Raw genomic sequence first — 18,849 nt, forward strand, 5'->3', positions numbered from 1 at the left:
GGTGCACAGCACACAGACAGACACTCATGGAACTTCATCCTTGTCTGCTGATGTCCAGGCTGTGAGCCACAGCAGCAGAGCATTTAAGGCTCACAGGGTTACAGAGCAGGTGGTAACGCAACCTTTTATCAAAAGGTGGCAATACAAAATTTTGCTTGAAAGCTACAGGCATGACTGTTTTGCCAGTTTTTAAATAATCATAAATCATTTTACAGGAGAACAGGTGAAAGGAATGATGGCTGCAACTTTTAATATGCTTGTTTTAAAGCAGCTGACTCCACAGAGCACTTGTTGAAACTCAATACTTGCTGAAACATTTTAACAGGGCTGAATTCTGCCTTCACTTACATCCCTTCAACTGCACTGGACATCAGTAGCAGTTGTAAGGGAAGGCAGAATTTGTGTCTATTATCATCAATATGGTAAAAGATTACCTTACCTAATAAATACTGGTTCAAACCATTTGGCGGCTTTTTCAGTCAGTCAGTTGATTAACTTGTTTATGTATTGTTCTTTGGAAAACTAAGCATGTTTCTCTAAATTTTATGAACCATTAAAATAGCATCGCTTTCATCTAGTTAGACTTTTGTAATTAATAAGCTAAGACAAGCATTGCCTCAAGCACAGTTTATCGTTGTTCCAGTCTCTGTTCAAATTATACTCAAAAAGGTTGGCACAGAGTATTGCTGAGAGGGTGAAAAAGGTTGCTCAACCCAGCCTTCCACACCCATAGTCTGTGATAAGTTTCTTTCTCAGTATGAACATTTATTTTTATATAAATACGTACAGAAGTTGACCTTGTTTAATTCAAAGTAGTATTTTATTAGCCTCTAATAGATGACTATTTGAATACACTAATAGATTATGTCTATGTCTATAACTACTCCGATTGATGCCCATACAAGGGAGTCATTCCATGACATTTCAATGGGCAGTGCTTTTATGCAAGAAGTGCCCATCTACTCTCTGTGATTCATATATGTTACTGAACCGAAAAGGCAAAAATGACTAAAAAGTGGTTACTTACCTACTCGTAACTGTTGCTCTTTGAAAAATGTTGCAATTGTCCATTACATTTGTGTGAGAGAGCGAGAGTGAGAGCCAGGCACACCAAGACCAGAGCTGAAAAGTTTCCCAGGCAGTAACCAAAGGAGCAGTCACATGTGCACCACAGTGTTCCTTGTGCTCTGAGGCAAGGGTATAAAAGGCAAGGGTATAAAAGGCATTGCCAGCCCACCCTTCCTTCAGTTCCTTCATACCAGACTGAGATGATAGATTCTGATGTGTTGGGAAAGAAGGGTAGGTTGTGTAATTGAGATGTGTTCCATATGTCCAACAGCCACAACTACAACAATGTGAGTAACTGTTTTTATTGCCTAGAGTGATTGCATATGTCCATTACACTAGATCAATGGTTTTCAAACTTTTTTCATTTGCAGACCCTGTAATGGTCCCTCGCTATCAAGTGGGGGAGGGAGGCCACTCTGCCTCACTACCAGCAGACTGCAAGTGACAGTTTGTAGGGGAAACTCTGGCCCTCTGGGCAGGGCAGAGCCACAAACAGTCTATAGCCCAGCACCTTCTGGATGGGGCTGACAGTAATTAACAGTCTATAAGGGAACTGTGGCTCCCTGGGCAGGGCAGAGCACAAATAGTCTATCAGCTCTGGGCCCTTTAGGCAGGTGCAGAGCAAACACAGCAGACAAAGCAGTCTAGCATTCTGGCTCAGGTAGATGTCTCGGGTATATGAACGCAGGCCTCTTTGGGCCTCAGGTGGGAAGGCTGCCACTGCAGGGGTAGGGTGACAGGGGGATGCGGGCCCACCCGACTCCACCACATTGCAGCCCAGAGCCCTATCAGTGGCAGAGTGTTCCACCACTGGGTTCTGTGGGGAATCCCACAACACACTGACTCACACTCTGGCAGCAGAACCAGACCAAAGTCTGGTTCCCTTAGGCTACTTCCTACCACAGTCTGGGTGTAGGGTCCTGCAGTCCAAAAGTCCTCCATCTCCTCGGGGTACATAGCCACTGGCAGTCCCCACAGCTCTTCAGGGCATCCATCTGATGGTGGTCCTGGCAGTGCCTCTGGGCACTGGTCTGTCTCCTTCGGCCGCAGTTTCACTTGGGCCTTGTTTGGGATCCTGTTGAGATCCCAGCTCCCTGGAAGTGCCGTCTACTCCCTCCAGTGGCTCCAGTCCCAACTGAGCACTGGGGCTCTTTTTTTATACTCCCTGTCCCACCTTGGGACTTCCGGTTAGGGGGGCAGGGTGGAATTAGCTCCGTCCTCCAGGGGGGAGTATAATGGTCCTTCACTCTGCTGTTCAGAGGGAGGCCACTCTGCCTCACTACACACACCTAAAAAATTTCAAATGGAAGTGTGGACCCTTTCGGAAATTCAATCTGTGGTCCGCAGACCCCTACCATAGAAGTCTTCAACTGAAAACTGACTGAACAGAATTCAACCATAACTGTGGCATGTGCTTGGCATAGCATTTAGCACCCTTTCTCACGCTGTGTCAAATTGTGGGCTTCTACAGTCACACCATCACTTTGGTTTTTGACCGGTAGGTGCGGGTATTCACATACTTTTGATTGATCAGAAAAACAGAATGCCTTTTCTGTGATCTGAAACTTTATTTTCACAGTCACCTTTCACAAACCCTTTAGACATAGTCTGTGGACCCCCGGACCACAGGTTGAAATTAGGTGACTCCCAAGCAATTTCCAATGGAGGTGGAGCTACGAGTTTCATTGGAGGAGGGAATGCAGAACTGGTTTCCTCATGTTTTTATCTTCCCTTGATACAGCAGCAACTACATAATGTGTAACAAAGGTGTGGACAGAAGACCACCTTGCTACTCTGCATCTGTCCATGAAAATAACATTTCCCACAAAAGCCATAGAGGCTGAGTGTGCTCTAGCACAGAGAGCTTTTCCAATTGATCTTATAGCAGTGATCCATTTGGACAGTTGTTGCACTGTTACAGGAAGTCCTCTCATTCGCTGTGGATAGGAGATGAACAGCTGGGAAGAGACCCGAAAAGGCTTTGTTCTATTCTAGATAAAAAGCCAGTGCTTGTTAAACATCCAAAGCATGGAGTTCATCTTTATGAGCATGTGGCTTTGTAAAGAAGATCCGCAAATATGTGGATGGTTGAGGAGGAAATCAGATACTACTTTGGAGAGAAACTTGGTGGCCGAAGTTGTACCTTGACCTTGTTAAAACAAAGTATATACGGGATCTATTACCAGGGCACATAGCCCCCCTACTGTCCTCAATGAGGTGAAGGCCATTAAAAGGCCAATTTTGCTGAAAGGTGTAACAATGAACAGGTGACTAAAAGTTCACAAGGGCAAATAGGATTTGAATTTAGTACTACCATGGAGTAAGGTCTCTGATAGGTGGAAAAATCTTTCTAGAACTTTACGGAACCTGGAAGTCATGTGGTTAGAGAATACAGTCCTAGCAGAAACACAAGAGTGAAACACAAAAATTGTAGCCAGCAAGGCTTAGAATGGCTCCTCGTCCCGGGAAAGGAGAAACATATTCAAGATGGATCCCAGGGCTATGGTCCACCTTCGAACAGAATAGGGAACATTTCCTGTTCTGAGAGGTTAGAAATCAATCCATTGATGGGACGTCTCCTATTTGAAATATTGTTCTTAGAAAGGTCATATTGAGAGATCATTTGTGATCCAAGGGGAACGATCTGCTCACTCAGAGCACTCAGCCATTCTGGTCACTGTGATGCTATGAGAATCAGGGAATTCCAAATGCAGAAATTCCAGGGCCTGACTGCTTTCTTATCTGATGCCCCCTGCTTGATGACATGGAACACCACTATGATGTTATCAGTATGTACATGAATATTGCTGTTCTGTATATGATGCAGAAATTAGTGGCAGGATCTGGCGGTTGCCCATAACTTTAAAATGTGTTGCCTGGTGGGTGGACCACAAGCCTAGAGCTTGCAGATCTCCCAGATGTGCTCCTCACCCCATGGCTAGGGTATCCATTACCAAAGTCACTGAAGGAAGAGATGGGTAAAAACAGGACCTCTCCTGTAAATAATGCCTTGGTTCATCCACCAATCCAGGGAAAATAGGCAATTCTCTGGGATACACGCTAATGTCTTCAGGTGATGTATCTAAGGACAGTAAACTGACTTGAGCTATGAGATGAAGACTGGCATGCAACTCACATAAGTACATGTGACCATATGCCCCAGGAGCCTGAGGCAATTCCTCACCAAGGTTCAGGGTCTTGAAGGATATACAGAGGTTCTGTAAAGCTAGAAAACTCTGTGGCAGAAAAGCTCTTGCTAGGCTTGAGTCCAGAACTGTCCCAATAAATTCTGTTCTTGGATGGGTGAGAGGATTGATTTCTCTTTGTTTATTTCCATGCTTAAGCATGAAAATAGGAGGAACATTAAATGGATACTTCTCTCCGCCTCCTGAAGGGAGCAATCCTGCACCAGCCAGTTGTCCAGATAAGGGTATAACTGGATGTCTCCAGGACAGATGTGTCCTGCTATCACTGCCACGCATCTGGTGAAAAACCCTGGGGTAGATGACAGGCTGAAGGATAGAACTGTGAACTGCAAGTGGTTTTCATTCACTGTGAACCTTAGAAATTTCCTGTGAGCAGGGTGGATTGCCATATGGAAATACATGTCCCTGAAGCTGAGGGCAGAATACCAATCTCCTGGATCTAGAAAAGGGATAACAGTTGCAAGGGAAAGCATACAGAATTGTAGCTTCTTGATGTATTTGTTCAAGTTTCAAAGGTCCAAAATGAGCCTGGGACACCCTCTCATTTTGTGTAATGGAAAGTATCGGGAGTTGAACCCAGCCCTGATTCTTCTATGTCTCCCAAAGAATGTAAAGGCTACACTTCTTACCTTAGTACAGACTCATAATATTGGCCACTGAAAAGGGGCGGGGAAGATAGGAACTGCAGGGTAAATTCTAATTCCACTACTTTTAGCACCCACTTGTCAGGTATGGGCAATATGCCATTCTCACAAGGGAGTGAAACAGACTACTGTCAATTGTGCAGCTGTCTGGAAGAAGTTGCCAAGGTGGATGGCTGGAACATCCTCCTTTTCAGTTTATGCTTCTGCCTCTACTCGTGTGCCTGTTTAGGCATGTAATACTGCTGCCTCAGAGGAAACGGAGGAAAAAAGTGTGTTCTTTGGTGCATATATTTAGACCCAGGGATTTCAGTTCTTCCTTCAAATCTTTTAATGTATGCAGGGCTTCATCCATCTTTGAGGAAAATAAGGCACAGCCCTCAAAGAGGAGATCTTCAGTGATCTGTCATACCTCTGACCACTGGAGCAGTGATGAGCAGTGCATGGTTACTGCTGTTGCCATAACTCTGGCAGCTGAATCTGCAGTGTGGACCTTGCAACTACCCACCCGTCCACCATGAAAGACCAGAAGTCACCCTTGGGAGTCCTCTGACAGCTTGTTAAGGAATCTGGCCAATTCATTCCAACTGGAATAATCAACACAGGTCAAAAGGGCTTGATGATTCGCTATGTGTAGTTCTAACCCCACCTTTCTACCAAAAAGGACCATATCTTTCTACCAAAAAGGGCCAATTTTGTGCATCTTTGGGAGTCAGTTTCACTCTGTCTTGGTGGTGTCTTTCAATTATTACCACCACTACCTGGGAGAGCAACTTTCGTTGATGTAGCTAAGTATAAAGTGCCTGATTTGCGGGGATTTTTCTCCATATGCTCCATCTGTAGAAGACTACCTCCATATCAGGACCTCATGCGCTGAGGAGGACAAGGTGTTTGGAAGAAGCAGATTAGAACCCTCCTAAGGATGGTCTTGCACTGTTGATGCTGGAGGTCTGCCTGAAGCACAGGCAATGCCAATCCTCAACAACAACATCAGTCTATCAGTTCCACGTGGAGAAACTTCCCCCATCAAGAGTAGGTTTCTGTAATGTAGCAGTTGCCCGGTACTGACTTTGGATGGTCTTTTGTGACCAGGTAGGGAGACTTCTCTTCTCAGTGACTGATTTCTGTAGTGCAGTAGATGAGGATCTAGATGCCAGAGGCATCCTGCATGTCACCCAGTAGGGCCTATAACAGGGTTGGTGTGATACCAGAGGACAATTGTGGCACTGCATTCTCTCAATCTGCTCTTGTCAGAATTAGTCCTACAAGAGCAGGGATGATCCCTGGAAGAAGCTCTGGATTCCATGAAGTGGGAGACTTCAGCCTCTGAGGAAGAGTGTGAGTACTCCAAAGGCCAGGGTGGAACAGTACCAGCAGGCGTCGCAAGAGATCAGTCCTGTGATCTATGATGGGTCTGCAGTTTCAGTGATAACATCGGGGGCTTCCTAGTTATAGCACTGTGCACTGCAGTGGAGGGGTTGTCCTTGGTTTTGGAGCTGCCATCGAGATTACTGGAAGCAGTACCAGACCTGATGTTATTGCCAGTGTTGCAGATCCTGATGTGGAAACCAACATGCCATGGGCCTGATGTATTAATTTAGATGGACTATATGGGCTAAAGGTGTTAACATAACCCAGTCACTGTCCAACACTAAACAGTGTTAAACAAGCTTCGGGGTTTAGTATGCAGAGACCTTAGCCTGCTTAGCACCATGACAAATACACAATTAAAAGTCATTTTAACCTTTTTATTAAAGATAAAGAACAAAAGGAAAAACAGTTAATACGTTTCAAATCTTTTAAGTAAGGCTTTCATTTAAACAACATTTTTGTTCCCTTTCCCTTTAGATGGACCACCCCCACCCCTTGTTTGACAGTCTCTTCGACAGTATTCAAGATTAGTAATAACTGTCATCCCAGGTGTGGTTTGGGATTCAGCTGGAACCGTCAGAGGTGGCAAGGTCATCTGAGTACCTCTATTTCTGGCCCATTCTGGACAGGACACTTCTCAGGATCAGGATGATGAAGGTCTGGGGTCCCTGAAAATAGTAGGGGTGGCAGCCATGATGCTGAAATTCATTCCAGTAGCCTTTTGTTGTCTTGCTGTTCTTTTAAACTTTCCCCACAGAATCTCTCTCTTTTAAGGACTTAAAAAGTGAGTGATGGATGGAATAGCCCATCCCCTCATCATTTTGTCCATCAGTTAGGCTTAACATCGAACACTCCAATTTTGGCTCAGTAACTTCCATAACATAAGAACAGCCATACTGGGTCAGACCAAAGGTCCATCTAGCCCAGCATCCTGTCTTCCAACAGTGGCCAACGCCAGGTGCCCTACAGTGAATGAACAGAACAGGAAATCATCAAGTGATCCATCCCCTGTCACCTGTTCCCAGGTTCTGGAAAACAGAGGCTAGGGACAGCATCCATGCCCAACCTGGCTAATAGCCATTGATGGACCTATCCTCCATGAATTTATTTAGTTCTTTTTTGAACCCTATTATTGTCTTGGTCTTCACATCCTCTGGCAAGGAGTTCCACAGGTTGACTCTGTGTTATGTGAAAAAATACTTCCTTTTGTTTGTTTTAAACCTGCCGCCTATTAATTTCATTTGGTGGCCCCTAGTTCTTGTGTTATGAAAAGGAGTAAATAATATTTCCCTATTTACTTTCTCCACACCAGTCATGACTTTATAAACCTCTATCATATCCCGCCCTTAATCGTCTCTTTTCCAAGCTGAAAAGTCCCCATCTTATTAATCTCTCCTGATACAGCAGCCATTCCATACCCCGTAATCATTTTTGTTGCCCCTTTTCTGAACCTTTTCCAATTCCAATATATCTTTATTGAGATGGGGGCAACCACATTTGCATGCAGTATTCAAGATGTGGGTGTACCATGGATTTAGATAGAGGCAATATGATATATTCTGTCTTATTGTGTATCCCTTTCTTAATGATTCCCAACATTGTTTGGGTTTTTTTGACTGCCGCTGCACATTGAGTGGATGTTTTCAGAGAACAATCCACAATGACTCCAAGATCTCTTTCTTGAATGGTAACAGCTAATTTAGACCCCATCATTTTGTATGTATAGTTGGGATTATGTTTTCCAATGTGCATTACTTTGCATTTATCAACACTGAAATTTATCTGCCACTTTGTTTCCCAGTCATCCAGTTTTGAGAGATTCTTTTGTAGCTCTTTGCAGACTGCCTGGGACTTCATTATCTTGAGTAGTTTTGTATTATCTGCAAATTTTGCCACCTCACTGTTTACCCCTTTTTCCAGATTACTTATGAATATGTTAAATAGGACTGGGCCCATTACAGACCCCTGGGGGACAACACTATTTACCCCTCTCCATTTTCAAAACTGACCATTTATTCCTACCCTTTGTTTCCTATCTTTTAACCAGTTACAAATCCATGAGAGAACCTTCCCTTTTATCCCATGACTGCTTACTTTGCTTAAGACCCCTTGGTGAGGGATCTTGTCAAAGGCTTTCTGAAAATCTAAATACACTGTATCCACCGGATGGCCCTTGTCCACATGCGTGTTGACCCCCTCAAAGAATTCCAGTAGATTGGTGAGGCATGATTTCCCTTTACAAAATCCATGTTGACTTTTCCCCAACAAATTATGTTACGTAAGAACATAAGAATGGCCATACTGGGTCAGACCAAAGGTCCATCCAGCCCAGTATCCTGTCTGCCGAAATACCAGGTCCCCCAGAGGGAGTGAACCTAACATGTAATGATCAAGTGATCTCTCTCCTGCCATCCATCTCCACCTTCTGACAGACAGAGGCTAGGGACTCCATTCCTTTCCCATCCTGGCTAATAGCCTCCATGAATTTATCTAGTTTTCTTTTAAACCCCGTTATAGTCCTAGACTTCACAACCTCCTCAGGCAAGGATGACTGTGCGCTGTGTGAAGAAGAACTTCCCTTTATTTGTTTTAAACCTGCTGCTAATTAATTTCATTTGGTGGCCCCTTGTTCTTATATTATGGGAACAAGTAAATAACTTTTCCTTATTCACTTTCTCCACACCACTCATGATTTTACCTCTATCATATCCACCCTTAGTCTCCTCTTTTCCAAGCTGAAAAGTCCTAGCCTCTTTACTCTCTCTTCATATGGGACCCGTTCCAAACCCCTAATCATTTTAGTTGTTCTCTGAACTTTTTCTAATGCCAGTATATCTTTTTTGAGATGAGGAGACTACATCTGTACGCAGTATTCAAGATGTGGGCGTACCATGGATTTATATAAGGGCAATAAGATAGTCTCCATCTTATTCTCTATCCCTTTTTGAATGATTCCTAGCATCCTGTTTGCTTTTTTGACTGCCGCTGCACATTGCATGGAGGTTTCAGAGAACTATCCACGAGGACTCCAAGATCTCTTTTCTGATTAGTTGTAGCTAAATTAACCCCAATCATATTGTATGTATAGTTGGGGTTATTTTTTCCAATGTGCATTACTTTACTTTTATCTACATTAAATTTCATTTACCATTTTGTTGCCCAATCACTTAGTTTTGTGAGATCTTTTTCAAGTTCTTCACAGACTGCTTTGGTCTTAACTATCTTGAAGCAGTTTAGTATTGTCTGCAAACTTTGCCAACTCGCTGTTTACCCCCTTCTCCAGATCATTTATGAAGAAGTTGAATAGGATTGGTCCTCGGACTGACCCTTGGGGAACACTACTAGTTACCCCCTCCATTCTGAAAATTTACCATTTATTCCTACCCTTTGTTCCTGTCTTTTAACCAGTTCTCAATCCATGAAAGGATCTCCCCTCTTATCCCATGACAACTTACCGTAATTTACGTAAGTGCCTTTGGTGAGGGACCTTGTCAAAGGCTTTCTGGAAATCTAAGTACAGTATGTCCACTGGATCCCCCTTGTCCACATGTTTGTTGACCCCTTCAAAGAACTCCAATAGATTAGTAAGACATGATTTCCCTTTACAGAAACCATGTTGACTTTTGTCCAACAATTTATATTCTTCTATGCATCTCACAATTTTATTCTTTACTATTGTTTCAACTAATTTGCCCGGTACTGACATTAGACTTACCAGTCTGTAATTGACAGGATCACCTCTAGACCCCTTTTTCAATATTGGCGTTACATTAGCTATCTTCCAGTCATTGGGTACAGAAGCTGATTTAAACGATAGGTTACAAACCACTGTTAGTAGTTCTGCAATTTCACATTTGAGTTCTGAAGGAACTCTTGGATGAATACCATCTGGTCCTGGTCACTTATTACTGTTTAGTTTATCAATTTGTTCCAAAACCTCTTCTAATGACATCTCAATCTGGGACAGTTCCTCAATTTGTCACCTAAAAAGAATGGCTCAGGTTTGGGGATCTCCCTCACATCCTCAACCATGAAGACCGATGCAAACAATTTAGTGTCTCCGCAATGATCGTATCATCCTTGAGTGCTCCTTTAGCACCTTGGTAGTTCAGTGGCCCCACTGGTTGTTTGGCAGGCTTCCTGCTTCGAATGTACTTAATTTTTTTGCTAATACTTTTTGAATCTTTGGCTAGCTGTTCTTCAAATTCTTTTTTGGCCTTCCTAATTATATTTTTATACTTCATTTGCCAGAGTTAATGCTCCTTTCTATTTTCCTCACTAGGATTTAACTTCCATTTTTTAAAGGATGCCTTTTTGCCTGTCACTGCTTCTTTTACTCTGATGTTTAGCCATGGTGGCGCTTTTTTGGTTCTCTCACTATGTTTATTAATTTGGGGTATACATTTAAGTTGAGCCTCTATTATGGTGTCTTTAAAAAGTTTGAATGCAGCTTGCAGGGGTTTTACTTTTGGTGCTGTACCTTTTAATTTCTGTTAAACTAGCTTCCTCATTTTTGTGTCGTTCCCCTTTCTGAAATTAAATGCTACAGTGTTGGGCCGCTGTGGTGTTTTCCCCACCACAGGGATGTTTAAATTTAATTATATTATGGTCACTATGACCAAGCGGTCCACCTATATTCACCTCTTGGACCGGACCCTGAGGTCCACTTAGGACTAAATCAAGAATTGCCTCTCCTCTTGTGGGTCCTAGGACTAGTTGCTCCAAGAAGCAGTCATTTAAGGTGTCAAGAAACTTTCTCTCTTCATCAACAGGGAGCAGTGGGCTGAAAGGCACACTTTATCTTCAATACCAGACTGGCTAGCAGCTTCTGCAGTTGCAGAGTTCCGCAGCAAGGCCTTTAACAACGTGGAGGCCATTCTCTTCTTTGGCTTTGGAGGGTGAGGGTGCTCCAAGCACTTGTGCCTCTTGGAGGAGTGCTCTAGTGAGGAGGATATCCTCCTCCCTCTTTCTGCAGGTAAGACCAGGGGAGCACTCCTGCATGGTGAGGAACTCCCTCTGGTCAACTGAACTGATATTGATGCCAGGCCAGCAGTGGCCTCCACAAGGATGTACTTGTCTTCTCTCTGCTTCTTGGTTCTTGTCTTGAAGCCCCTGAAAAAAAAAAATCAGATGCCTGTCCCTGACTTCACCCTCACCAAGGCACTTCAGGCAGTGAGACTGAGAGTCACTCACAAGCACTGGTTTGTGACACCCAAAGCAGGGTTTGAAGACAAGGGACCTTGGCATAGGTTCCTCCAGTACAAGGCAGAGCCTGGAGTCCACTGACAACTAATTGTGAACAATTGATTAAAAAAAAAAAGAAAAAGAGGTCTAAGGACCCAAAAATGAGTACCACTAACTAAAACCAGCAAGTTCTCTAAGGAATGATCAAAGAGCATGTTCTGACCACCGATAAGAAGGAACTATAGGATGGGCATGGCGGCTTTACCCTTTATAACCTTAGCTCAGAGCACAAGGAAAACCAGGTCACAGTGTGGCCACCCCTCTGGGTTCTGCTAGGGAAAATTCTCCAGCACTGGTGTACAAGGTGTGCAGCACATCCTCTCCCCTCCCCGACCATAATGGACATGTGCAATCACTCAAAGAAGAATTAGTTTCTTATTGTACACACAATCTCCTTCTAGGTTCATAACTAGATCCAAGCAACTGAATCAGTTTAAGTCTTGTGAACTGGAAGACATCATAAGCAGTTACTTTCTGTGTGGACCTGTATCTTTCATGAGTTTAATTCATACAGAGTTGGTACTTCTTTCTGAGTCAGTACGTTTCTGCCATGAGTCCCACTACATTTAGTAAAAGTCTTTTTTTACAGTGTAGTTTTAATGTTTTTTAAGGGCCCAGTTTTGCAGTCTTTTCTCACATTGATAGTCCAACTGAAGGTAATGCCCAAAATTTTCAAACTTGATGCACAAGTTTGGCCACATAAATGTATTAAGTAGCCTTACTTATGAAAGGACTGGGCCCCACAACTTACATTGATTTCAGAAATTGAAAATTGTTACTCATAGGACTATTCACGTAAGTAAATGTAATTTAGTGTAAAGAGCACAGGTTTGGGGTTTTGGTTGCTTGTTGTTTTTAAAACATCTTTTGAAATACAGAAAAAATATGCTTAGGCATTTTCAAGAATTGTTTCCAACGTCTGGTGTGTATCTTAACTTATTACATGCTGTCAAAAATTCTAAAAGTACTGCAGTAAGCACTGAAAATTGTTTTCCAAACATCCTTCCTTTGTGGTGCAAACCAAACCTCATGGTGTTGTCTGAACTAGGTGATTCTGTAGAAATTAATCTGAATGGTTTCCAAGAGGTGCTGACCAATATTTGAATGTCCACTATTAGACTTGGTAGGAACATGTGAGTGATTTAGGGAGAAGATAGAAACCAAGCTCATAAAATGAGAGGAAGAGACATTGCCAGGAAGTACACCTCCCAGCTTCAGACCCACTTCTCTGTCCTCTTCCCTCCCCGCTGTGACATCTCTGAACAACTGTCATACCTGATATATTAATGTAGTATTTTTCTCATTTATTTGCCACACCACAGTATGCAAGTCTCAAATCTGATAATATTGGAGGCAATTATGAAGAGATGTCAATAGGGAACTCATGGAAGGAATATGTTATTAATGAGTTACCCATGGTACTGGACAGTAAGATAAGGAAATTTCATGTTGACCCAAAACAGAGGAGTAGTCTTCTTGATACCAGTGCCCAGAAGAGTAATTATCTGGGGAAAAAAATATTATCCACCAGGTGCAATGAGTCAGCCCTTTTATAGCATCTTGAGCTCCAGAGGAATTTGGAAAACAGCCCAGGGTTACTGAGAAATCTCTGAAGGATGAGTATAACAAGCCAGTTGCCTTATTTCTGGAGGCCCTGTCTACCCTGCTCCATCCTCAATTTCTCTTCAGAGGAGGCTCAAAATCATGGAGCTGCTTCAAGGTGGCTTTGTACTTTTTCTTACTATGGCTATTTCACCATCCTGTGTTTTCATATTAGTATGAAGTGGGTTTTAGCCCACGAAAGCTTAGGCTCAAATAAATTTGTTAGGCTCCAAGGTGCCACAAGTACTCCTGTTCTTTTTGGGGATACAGACTAACACGGCTGCTGCTCTAAAACATATTACTATGGTAGCAATTAAACTTAATTTTTAAATTCAATGTATTCACAATAAGCTAAGTTGATAAGGAAAAAACATTATTGGCAAGATTCTTTTCTGAGATCTTTTATGGATATTATTATTTTTCCCCCTAGCATAGTATGGCCTTACGTTGGACATTCTTCCTCTGGCAGGGTAGATTCATCATTAGTCAGTGATTATATTTACAAAACATGCCTCAGTAAAGAAAGCAGCGGACAAAATTAACATACATAATTATTTTACTAAATCACATGTTGTTCCATCCATCCTTGAGAAAAATTAGTTCACCTTTAAGGTAACCTTGGTAATCTTTCCCCTGTAAATCTCCCAAAATTTAAAGAGAATCTAGATTATTTGATGGATCAATCATCACCACCAGTCTCAGGCTAGTTTACCTTGCACACTTAAGGTCTGCTCCTATTCCCATTAAAGCTGAAATTCTTATTAACTTCAGTGGGGGTGAGATAAGATATGAAACATTTGGGGCCTCATCACCAAGTTATAAATGAAGTTCTCCTTCCTGAGGACAGTCTCATTTGACCACTCCCCATTATGTGACAAGTAACACCTTTTAATGAAAATGTCTCAACATAACCTACCTCTGCCAAGAAAGTTACATGGTCCTTTCTGGAATTTCGGGGGAAGGATAGCTCAGTGGTTTGAGCATTGGCCTGCTAAACCCAGGGTTGTGAGTTCAATCCTTGAGGAGGCCACTTAGGGATCTGGGGCAAAAACAGTACTTGGTCCTGCTAGTGAAGGCAGGGGGCTGGACTCAATTACCTTTCAGGGTCCCTTCCAGTTCCAGGAGATATGATATCTCCATATATTTTAAAAAAAAATTAATTCTAATGTTTACAAACTGACCTAAATTTTTACTGCTGCTAATTATAAATACTTCCCCTACAGTGCACCTTTCTTTAAGCATAATTATGCATGAATCACATGCCTGAAAATACAAGAAAAAAAGTTTTAAGACCCAGACAAATACCATTTCCCCCTTCAAGGCTGAATGTTAACTTCATGAAGAACCTTATCTATATCACCACAAGGCTCAGTTTTAAGACTGCTATTAAACTTCATTTTTTCCTGTTTGGTATTACACCGATCAACCAATCAAGTCTTTGTTCTGTCTTATTATTGCTCATTCATCAGTAACATCAACTACAAAACATTCTCTTAATTAACATGGAAGTCATTTAAATAAAGTATTAGAGATCTAAAGTACTATACATAGATCCTTCCTTAAAAACGGTAAGGGTCACATCCAACCTTTCCCATATCAACACACAGAGGAGGAATATTTGCCCAAAATTTTGAGCATTCATGTGGCAGCATCCTCTGCATAGGGCAGAACCAATGGAAGCAGCATGGACTGTAGGCCAGAAAGAAACATGTACACAGAAAAGACATGCCACTCCTCACAATCTCAGGTCTTAAGAGAGAAGTCAGTATGTCTTTTTGGTACTCCAAGCCCCTTCCACAAGGGGAAGCCAGTCCTGGCAGCATGGCTAACTGTGCTGTCGAGTGCTTTCCTTAGGGGAATGGGGTTTTCATGGATCAGGCCCTCCAATGGGGAAAGGAGATTAGAATAAATTGGCAGAATTATTGCTGCTAACAGGAGCATTAACATAAATACAGTATTCTGACTCATTCAGAAAGGAATACGCCATGAAGACCAACTCTTCCCAACTCCTCCCTCCCTTGCAACTGGACTGTTTTCTTCCCAACATGCAGCAGTACCAGTAAGCAAATAGTAGGGATGGACTGGTGGCAGCACCACAGTGGTAGAAAAATACCACCACATAACTGCCTTTTCTCACCATTCCCTTACCAGTCCACTTCCTCTTTATGGCCCCAATTCAGCAAAGCATTTCAGCACATGATTAAACCCATGTTTGTTCAGCAAAGCACTTCAGCAGGAGCTTAAATTTGAGTACACACTTATGTGCCCTTGGTAGGCTTAACCATGACCTGCAGCCATCTGCAGGAAACTTAGAGGGAGGAGCACAGGTTGCAGGAGAGACGGGTTTGGAGGAGGCACCACAAAGCCAATTTGTTATTCCTCTGGCTTGAATACTAGCTGCAGTTGCAGCATGCCTGTAACTAGTTCACTTAATAAAGACCCAAATTAATGTTAGAAATGTGGAGTCATTTCATGTTTTTACTTAGCACATCGTACATGAAACAGGGCCTAAAGTGAAACTTTTTGACAAAGTGGTTTGCTGAACAGGGATGGACTGCTGTATCTGAGCCTACACTCTTCCAGTGCCCCTCCATGCCACATTACTGAGGTAAGTGTGGGGCTTTAAGTCATGTCTTTTCTTTGGATAGATGTGTATTTGCTTATACAGCTTTCTGTTACAAAAAGCTTTGATAGGTGCCTCATATATCACAGCTTAAAATTAGTAAACTTTGTATGTTTTGCTTCCATTTTAAAGAAATATTGATCCAAGATTGAGACTCTTCTGAAACTGTAAGCAATTTAAAGTGTGCTAATACTTTTCTATAGCTTTCCAGCAGCATACACAGTGATCAAGGCCTAAGCTAAATATGATAATGTACAGTTAAAAGGTCATAAGTCAAGGCTAGTAGGCTTAAAATAATACCTCTATTTGTTTTGCAAGATGAGTGTGCACTTCTTCTTACCACTCTTTTGTGCTTTTCTGTTCTATTACTGTAAGCAGGAGTTGTATTCAAAGTCACAAAAATCTTGCTTCCTGAGCGCTTCAAGAAACATGATTCTGGTACATGTAAGTCAGCAACATTTTCACAAGAATTGGACCGACAGACAACTTCACATGCACGCACGAACACCTAATCACAGCAAAATAACAAATTGGATAGACCTTGGAGCTAGACTGAATGACACCAGCTAAGGATCTAGTCCAATGTTCCAAATTTGTTGTTATAACATTCATATGAAGATTCAGTTTATATTCATAAGGAAAACTGAGATCAAAACAACAGGTCTGTCAATTATCTAGACATTTCTTATGTGCCTATCAAAGGCCTCAATCCAATAATTCTTTACATCCAATTTTCTTTCAGGCAGATTTTTCTTCCCACTGATAGTATGCACAAAAAGACTCAATAAATATCAAATTATTTCCATAGTCTTTGAATATAAATATTGTTTAAACTGTTTACCTTTCTTGCTTCTCTTATCATCTTCCTAATGGTTTCCTTTATTGTGAAAGGCTGTATTCGTGGTGGATGAAAAAGTAGATCAATATTTGTACCTCCAGATATTCCAGGCATCAGATAGGGCCAGCCCAAGTCAAGGTTCGGAGCTTCCACATCAGATTCAATAGGCCAATAAGTACCCGAGGAAGAGGTATCATCAACAGCATTGTCAGAGGAATAAACTGTGTTTTGAGGAAGTTTCTGAACAGTGTTCAAAATATAATTAATTTCTTCTTCTGCTAGGAATTCTGAACATCTCTCTTTGGAAAGAAATTCTTGGTAGGCTTCTAAACCTCCTTCAATTAAAGCATCAATAGCTACACGATACCATTCCTTGTAATGAGGTTCAATGTAATTGTCTGATCTGCATTCATCGTGTAAAGATGAAAGCATAGATGATGTTTCCATTTTCACCAATATTTAATGACAAACCTTTTAAATTTCCATTCATGCACCAATGAAATGTACCTGAGAGGAAATTGAAAGAAAACAGTTAATGTTTTTGGAAATTTTAATGATAATACTTTAACCTTCTCTTCCACCATCTAAGGATTTCAGAGTGCTTTTGAAAATTCATCAAGTAAGCTTCACAAACCTAAGCCAAGTGGGTATTAGTCTCCCCTTTTTCAGATGGGGAAACTGAGGCACTTGTGAGTTAAGTGATTTGTTGAGGTTCATATGTAGAGTCTGTGGCAGGACTGGCAATACATCCCAGATTTCCTGATTCCTAGTCTTGTAGTATAAACAGCACATGTTCTGTGTGTGGAGAATGAATATGTAAATTTCCTCCAGACAACTGTTTCAAAACTCTATGCTTGCTGGACCATACTTAAAAGTGTTAAAACCCCAGCCCTGATTCCTGCTTCTTTATGCTATAGTCTCTCATAGTCCTCCCTTGTACACATACCTTTTCTCAGGCTTCTCTGAAACCACAGCCTTTGATGTCCTTATCTTTATCTACCTTTTTATTCACCATGCTGATCTAATCCTCTTGCTGCTTGAAGCAAAGCCAGCCTACCTCACTTTCATGAGTTACTTGAAACAGAGTTGTCTCCTCCCACATCTTGAATCAGACTATGACTCAGCAATCTGTTTTCTAGTTCCACCCTGCTCAGCCTCTGGAGCGGCTGCTTTTATCTTACTGTTAATTTAAAACAACAATAATAAAAAATCCGGAGTTTTTTATTGCTCACATAAATGTTCTTTTTTCAATTAAACTGGAAGGGGGTTTGTGGCTGCTGCCACAGAGAAAGGGGGTACGTACAAGGGGAGTAAGTACATACAGAATAGAGGGCCAAGTTCTCCTCTCATTTACAGCCATACAACTCCACTGAACTTCTACAATTTCCTTACAATCTTTGGCCTAGGGAGGTAAGCTATAACTTGGAAACCCAAGAGAGCAGCATGCAAGTGGTCAGGTAGAACAGAAAGCAGGTACATGACAGAACCTTCCCAACCCCAATGGTAACAACATAATGTGACTCAGAGAAAGATAAACAAAGGAGAGTAGGGGAAGTTGGGAGAACAGCTATTGCGTGCAGAGTAACTTAGGACACAGATACCTAATGTGTTGCTAGAAAATTAACGTGAAAATCCTTGTTAGAAGCCTATTTAATGATATTTTGCAGTAATGCACTATTTATGTAAATAATAAATGTACATATTATGCTGAACTTATTTATTGAGCACATAAACTATTTTATTTATATGTAGATCTTCCTAATGTTTTTGCAAGAAGTGCAGTGTTCATTTACTTTAGTAATCTACGTTGGAAATAGCCTAAATAATATGAAAATGCAACTGAAAATGGCTTCCAAATACCACTTAAATTAAGCCTAATGAAATACAAATTAAAAGCTCCCTATAGCACACTGTACTAACTTAATTGTAAAATCCAATGTTCAAATATTATTTATTTTCAATTCTGGATAGTAATCCAAGTAATATTTGTGTCTGCAGATTTGTTGGTCTTGCAACTAAATTCCTTCTAAGGGAGGAAAGATCAGCTGGATAAAGGAGGATGAAATAGGAGTGAAAAATTAAACCAAGACTGCTGTTGAGGAGATTGCTAAATCTGAAGCTTAAAAGAAATGGGAAAAGGCCAATCTGAAGCTGGCATCAGCCAGACACATGAAGGATTCAATTTGAATTCTGTCTCTGGGGCACCAGAAGGAGAGATCATCACCCAAAATACTATGCTCTTGAGCCTGGAGGAAA

At 41.7% G+C, this 18,849-nt stretch overlaps 1 protein-coding gene across 1 annotated transcript in view; it reads right to left on the reverse strand.

The window, feature by feature from the left end:
* Positions 1-18,849, reverse strand: part of FAM83B (family with sequence similarity 83 member B) — a 75,977-nt gene that overhangs the window by 52,160 nt on the left and 4,968 nt on the right. Inside the window, exon 2 of the mRNA XM_054023727.1 lies at positions 16,597-17,100. Coding sequence (XP_053879702.1) covers positions 16,597-17,040 — 444 coding nt within the window. The 5' untranslated portion in view covers positions 17,041-17,100. The remainder of the gene's footprint in view (positions 1-16,596; positions 17,101-18,849) is intronic.

Source organism: Malaclemys terrapin, chromosome 3 (genome assembly GCF_027887155.1).
Source record: "Malaclemys terrapin pileata isolate rMalTer1 chromosome 3, rMalTer1.hap1, whole genome shotgun sequence".
Lineage (NCBI taxonomy): Eukaryota > Metazoa > Chordata > Testudines > Emydidae > Malaclemys > Malaclemys terrapin.